Source organism: Myotis brandtii, unplaced genomic scaffold (genome assembly GCF_000412655.1).
Source record: "Myotis brandtii unplaced genomic scaffold, ASM41265v1 scaffold633, whole genome shotgun sequence".
Taxonomy (NCBI): domain Eukaryota; kingdom Metazoa; phylum Chordata; class Mammalia; order Chiroptera; family Vespertilionidae; genus Myotis; species Myotis brandtii.
The window spans coordinates 1,400,495-1,407,666 of NW_005370423.1; the positions used below are offsets into that span (position 1 = coordinate 1,400,495).

At 43.9% G+C, this 7,172-nt stretch overlaps 1 protein-coding gene across 1 annotated transcript in view; it reads left to right on the forward strand.

Moving 5' to 3' along the window:
- TOX3 (TOX high mobility group box family member 3) overlaps positions 1 to 7,172 on the forward strand; it is a 43,195-nt gene that overhangs the window by 24,982 nt on the left and 11,041 nt on the right. The window contains exons 5-6 of the mRNA XM_005880321.1: positions 1,091 to 1,360; positions 5,661 to 5,888. Coding sequence (XP_005880383.1) covers positions 1,091 to 1,360; positions 5,661 to 5,888 — 498 coding nt within the window. The remainder of the gene's footprint in view (positions 1 to 1,090; positions 1,361 to 5,660; positions 5,889 to 7,172) is intronic.

Here is a 7,172-nt window from a genome sequence, read left to right on the forward strand (position 1 = left end):
ATATACTTATATGCACAGCCCATGGACACGGGCAATAGGGTGGTGAAGACCTGGGGGGGTGGGTAGGGGCTGGGAGAACGGGGGTCAATGGGGGTAAACTGGAGATACCTGTATACCATCAACAATAAAAAGTGTACATAAAAAAGAAGCACGAGGGGTGGGTAGGGGCTGGGAGAACAGGGGTCAATGGGAGTAAACTGGAGATACCTGTATACTATCAACAATAAAAAGTGTACATAAAAAAGAAGCACGAGTTGGAAGTTTATTACTCCTGTGCTAATAGTCTATTTTAAATTATTCTTTTAAGTCATCCAGTGACACCTCTATAGTGACATAGACTCGGCTGGATAATTTGGGCTTTGTGCTTTTGACTTTTCAACTTTTTTAGCCTGAGTCCTTACAGTTAATATATTAATAGAGACCATCATCCTGGGATAAGTCAGACCCATCAAAATTACAACTGGTTACATCTGTCTAGGGAATTGCAAACATTATACATTCAAGGTATAATTGACATATATCATTAATAGTTTCAGGTGTACAGCACAATGATTCAGTATTTGTATATATTACAAAAGGATCACCACAATGAGTCTAGTTAACATCTACTACCATACAAAGTTATAAAACACTTTTTTCTGTGATGAGTTTTTAAAAATACATATTTTTTATTGATTTCAGAGAAGAAGGGAGAGGGATAGAGAGATAAAAACATCAATGATGAGAGAGAATCATTGATCAGCTGCCTCCTGTGGGGACCGAGCCCACAATCCGGGCCTGTGCCCTGACCAGGAATTGAACTGTGACCTCCTGGTTCATAGCTCAATGCTTCATCACGGAGCCACGCCAACTGAGCTGTGATGAAGACTTTTAAGATCTAGTCTCTTAGCAACTTTCAAAGATGCAATGCAGTATTATTAACTAGAGTCCCCACATGCCGTTCATTACATCCTGATGACTTACTTGTTTTATTACTGGAATCGGTACTTTTTGCCCCCCTTCACCCATTTCGCCCACCTTCTACCCCCCAGAAGTGCACTGACATTTGGGAAAACTAAAAGAGTTTCCTCCCTTGCTGTTGCCTTTTCAGGATCAGAGCCACACCCAGGTGTCCCAGTACCGCCAGGATCCAACCTTGATCATGAGGTCCATCGTCCACATGACGGATGCCGCCCGCTCTGGGATCATGCCTCCCACCCAGCTCACCACCATCAACCAGTCTCAGCTCAGTGCCCAGTTGGGGTTGAACTTGGGAGGAGCCAGTTTGCCCCACACGTCTCCTTCACCTCCAGCGAGCAAATCGGCCACCCCCTCCCCTTCCAGCTCCATCAATGAAGAGGACGGGGATGACTCCAGCAGGGTAAGTTCACTGCTAAGTACAGAACCACCCAGGGAATTTGAGATCCCCCCCCCCCCCCCCCTCCCCGCCGCTTCCTCATGTCTTTCAACCTCATTCATGGTTTCACCTTCTTTCTCTTCATGGATTTGTGTTGGCATTTAAATGAATGATGATTACTTTTTTCACTCTTTCACTTATTTCCTGTGTAACATGTATTCGACCAGAAGTTGGGAGTTCTGGCTTCTCCTACTAGTTGCAGGGCATTGAGCAGGTTCATTTAACTCCGGTAGGCCTGATGTTCTGAGTATGCTAAAGGGAGGGCTCGCAGTAGACTTGTATGCTAAACATGCTTTGGTTCTAATTTAATGTTCATGTGGGGGAGTTTCATCCAGTTAGTTGGCTGAGCTGCCACCCCATCTGATAGCCTTACACCTTGGATGGTGTTTATCATTCATGAAGTTCTCATTGTCTTACACCTTTGCTTTTGTCCTGGGACGTGTATATTATTTAAATATACATAGTTGGAAGTAAAAGCTTATTTGCAGGTGTGGTTTTTCTGAATGCCTAGAAAAGTGTTCCGTTTCATTAAATTGACTTATTCTAGGCCCACAATTACTCCTTCCTTATTCATGAGTTAGAGGTTGTACACCTACTGTGTGCTTGGCATTTCACTTGGTTCTGGTGAGATGAAGATTTGTAAGAGCTACTGCCCACGGGACTCCCCACTGGGGAGGAAGAGCCACGTTGAAAAGGAGCTGCAGATGTGATTAGCGTTGTAATTGATGTACCTGGTGCCCTGACATTGTAATCCACTCTGCTTGGCCTGAGGATCACTTTATTGGGGAGCTGATATTTGAATTAGGTCTAAGAGGATACATAAAAGTTTGTGAGGCAGAGGAGAGAGGCCAGCACCCGGTAGACGGAGTAATGGAAGCACATTGGAATTTATGGCCGTCATGAACAGTGTGATACGAAGGAGGAAAGATCGGAGTTGGAGAAAGAAATGGTTCAAATGTGGTAGCCTTTCCCTTGTGGGTAGTTGAGGGCTGATTAATTATTTGCAGAGTGGGATGGTTAAAGCAAATCTAGGCTTTAGAAAGATAACTCGGGCTATATATAGAATGCATCACAGAGGGCGGGACTTGAGCAAAGGAAACCAATGAGAAGACGCTTTCTATGCCGTGTTTCATGTTAGCGAAGGAAGGAGTGGACTGGAGGTGCCAGATCAGTGAGACACTGCCGAGGGAGAATCGTCGGGGTTTGGTGACCCACAGGAGTTTGAAGGAAGAAGAAGAAAAATTGGGTTTTAGTGTAAGAGCCACCATGCATGTCAGTAAATGAGAGGGTCACCCAAGAAACTCAGGCGTGTTATTTTTTCCCCCCGATGGGGAAGGTGAAAGCTTGGCATGTGATGGGTTGAACTTGAGACGCGTATCGTTGAGTCTAGAACTCAGCTCATTGGAAGTGCAACTACAGACTTGGGACCCTCAGCACAGAAACATGAAGACATGGGAGTAATCAAGAATTCCTACAAGTGTCCAAGGAGCAAGTCAAGGCCAGAACCCCGAGCCTCTTTTATTTTTAAGTAGCAAATGGAAGAAGAGAAGTTAGAGAAGATGGAGAGGATGAGGACAAGGTGCAGGGAGAGTCCTCTTGTAGGGATTTCAAGAGGGAGGGTTTGGTCGATGGCATCCTGTTAGCACCCATTGGACACAGGGCAGGCAAATGCTCTAACAGTCTCTGCTCACACAAGGACTTCAGTGAGGTGAAGTCAGAAATAACGATGAAAGAAACCAAGGGGTGTCAAGGTACAGCTCAGTGATAGATGGTCATTACACAAGCCAGATGGACACCTTTCACTTCACTCCTGTTTCTGCTGATGTTCATATTTACCGCCATGCCAGGCTGAAATTGTCTTGTCTCCAGAGAAATTTTTCTGTGACTCCTAAGCTTGCTCCATTTTAAGCGACCGTCTATGTTTTATGTAGAGACCAGGAAAAAATCCAGTTTCCATTTTAAGCAACTTAGTGGAGAAAGGAAGATTAACTTTATCGTTGATTATGCCTTTGGGGTAAAGCTATTTCTTCACCTTTCCCAACCCTTTTGAATCAACTACAAAAAAGTTTCTTTAGGAGAGTTCATTCTGAGCTTTTATTTAAATGGGTGAAATTCTTCATTTCTCATTTGTTCTTAAAAGGGAATGGCGATCAGGGCAAGTCAAGTTTATCCAAGAAAGATGCTAAAAATTGTCAACATTTGAATGTTGTTTTTCAAAGAATGAAATTGGACGCCTCTTATTTGGAAAAAGCTGCCTGGAAATTAATTAAATTTTGCCATTGGTCAGAGTATTATTGTTGGCACAAACAGTGCTACATTTTTCCCTCCAGGAAAAGAATATAGATGCCTGATTCAATTAGCATATATATATATGCTAAATAATATTTTTTCATTGAAGGAAAACTTGGCTTTAATTGAAGTTCTGTCTAAAAGGCATCTGACTCCTCTGCAAGTTCAGATTCATTAACTAGAGCTAAACAAGTCTCACTTACTCTGAGAATTTAGAAAAAAAGACTATGCGGCCTATAAACTTTTGCTGGGTTAATTGTGTGAGTTATCCAAGCTGGCCTTTTGGGGGAAAGGTGAAATACGGCTTACCGCCATCTGAAGTATGTGCGGTGCTTGCATAAAGCGTGGATGTTGTTACCTCTCAAATAGTGCCAACAGGAAGTTCACCTGGAAGTAGACTAGCGATTTCCCAATGGCTTGGGGATTCCACGCTCTCACAGACACGCTACGCACCCTGTTTCCTCCCCAAGAATTTTAGTAGTTGGGTTAAGTTCCAAATGCCCCTCATCCAGAAAGTAATGATACTCTTGGAAAATCTGAATTAAGGTTTAAGACCCAAGGCCATGAAAAGCCAATCTGTTTGTCACTTGAATCTGTCTCTGCTGATCTTGCCCCAGGCTGGCTTTTAAGACAGCTTTTGGTCAAACATGTCCACATTCTTGATGAAGTAGCTGCAAAATGATCCCCAGTGTAGTCACATGATAATCTAAGGGGATGAAACAAGGTTGATCCATCATTTTGCCTGCTTCTCTGATGAGTATAGAATATTTGGAATCAGGTGGTGGTAGCAGGGGAATCTGGAAGTCCGTGGTTTATATGGTTGCCGGGCTGTATCCATAGCATTTCTAGGAGCTCATATTGGGAATCTGTGTGAGCATCTGTGTGGCAGTATTATTCTGGGCAAGCTTATTTACCATCTATATATATAAAAGCCTAAGCGACCGAACGACCGGTTGACCAGTCGCTATGACGTGCACTGACCACCAGGGGACAGATGCTCAATGCATAGGATCGGGCTCTCTCCTGTCTGGATGGGGCCTGTGGGGATGGGGCTGAAACTGGCTATCTGACATCCCCCGAGGGGTCCCGGATTGTGAGAGGGCGCAAGCCAGGCCGAAGGACCCCACCGGTGCACGAATCCATGCACCAGGCCTCTAGTATATAATAAAAATCTTCTTCTTGGTCTTCTTTTTAGCCTTGGTGAGTTTAAGATCAACTATTGCTCTATCACAGTTTTTTAATTCTGAGAAGGGTATCAGTTTCCTTTCTATCTCCCATTAAAGGAGTTTTGACATGCATTTCTCATTCTCCTCTTCTTTAGAAAGTTAATGTTTTAGAAAATAAAGATGACCTTATCCTTATTGTACAATCTTAGGGGTTGTAGCTAATTTCTAGTTGAGTTTCCGGAGACCCGTTAATAAAGTAACACTCTGACAAAATAAAAAATCAGCCTCCAAAAAAAAAAAAATCAATTCAGACCCATCCTACATATGGCATGTGACTATGGCAAGGGACCTCATTTAAAATATCTGAATAGGATTGACATCCTGAATGTTATTTAGGTTTACTTTTAAAACCCCTGAAAAAGTGAAATATTTTGTTTATGTATATATGTGTAGCCTTAGTGTGTGTGTGTGTGTGTGTGTGTGTGTAGGGAGGGAGAGAGAGAGAGGGAGAGAGAGCGAGAGAGCGAGCATTGCCTGGTATGGAGGGTTATTTTTCATTACTCATAACTGCTATTTAGAGCATATGTTGTAACTAGATTGGAGATACCTCTGGATCTCATTAATCCAAGTTCTAAATGCTAATCCCTGCTGTCCAGTGAACTCTAAGCAAATCCGCCCCTCCCCCGCTCTGCCTGTGGCTCATCTGTGGACGATGCTTCCCCAAAACCTTAAAAGAACAATCGCGGACCCGAGTAGTAGGTCCTGCTGCAAAGACATGCCAGGCAGTGAATTTTCTTCGTGCTTTGCAGGCCATCGGGGAGAAAAGAGCGGCTCCGGATTCTGGCAAGAAGCCCAAGACTCCAAAGAAGAAGAAAAAGAAAGATCCCAACGAGCCCCAGAAGCCAGTGTCCGCATATGCCCTGTTTTTCAGGGACACACAGGCTGCCATTAAAGGCCAGAACCCCAACGCCACCTTTGGAGAGGTCTCAAAAATCGTGGCCTCCATGTGGGACAGCCTTGGAGAGGAACAAAAGCAGGTAAGACAGAGCTCCCTGGGGGCCACAGTGCTAACATGTGGCCGGGGTGTTCCTTACATCTTTAATTTAAAAAAAATCCTCACCTGAGGATGTTTTTATTTTTAATTTTTATTGATTTTAGAGAGGGGGGGGGAGAGAGAGAGAGCAAACATCAACTAGTTGCCTCCTGTACATGCCCTGACCAGAGATCGAACCCGCAACCTGGGTATGTGCCCTGAGGGAATCAAACCTGCAACCTGTTGGTGTACAGGACGATGCTCCAACCAACTGAGCCACCTAGCCAGGGATCCTTACATCTTTTTTTTTAATAGTACTTTTTATTGATTTTTTAGAGAAAGAGGAAGGGAGTGGGAGAGAGAGAAACATTGTTGTGATTGCATAACATCAACTGTCTGCCTCCTGCACACCCCCTACCAGAGACCAAGCCCGTAACCTTTGCATGTGGCCTGACCAGGAATCGAACCAGGGACCTTTTGGTGCATCGGACGATGCACCTCCAGGGCAATATCTTTTCTGAGTGAATATGTTCATTTAATATGATCACTTCCCACAAAATCCTTTCTAAACTATGGAATGGAAAACACACACACACACACACACACACACACACACACACACACAAATATATATATGAATATATGAACACAACCCATGCTCCAGTTATATGGATTTCTCAGTTCCTATAAGGATGTGTGATCTGAACCCATTCAGAGGAGAGTTGGAGGAAATCCAGGCAGTACCCTGCAAGCATACACTTTTGATTTTAATCTCTTCATTTTGAATAATGTGGACTGTTTTCCCCTTTTGTTCAAAAAGGGCGCCACAAAGCCACAAGGTCCAGCCCACTTGCCTTTTCTGTGATCATCTTTCTGAACTCGCATGCTATCCTACTGGGTTTCCAAACTTTGAAGCTGTCCCTGCGTGTCTCATTATTTTCCCCAGGCATTTGAAATTTTATGCCAGGTTCATGTGAAAGCTCGGCAGTGTGAGAGGTATTGGGAGATTAGCCAGGCTGGTGGGAGATACTTCCTTCAGGCCTGGTCTCTCCTCCTCCTCCCTGCAACTCCTCCACACAGCGCAGAAAAGAAAGGCTTCCCTGGGGGTCATTCCTCCCCTGGCTCCTTACGATGAAACTCCAATGACCATTAATAGGAGTTAACTAGAAGAATAGACCCCTATTCATAAGAACATAGAATAATTGTTTCAGGGTTGGAGAGTGGAAAACCCTTGATTTTTTCCTTTCTTGACAAATCATGATACCATTTTTACCAGCTGGTTTTGTTG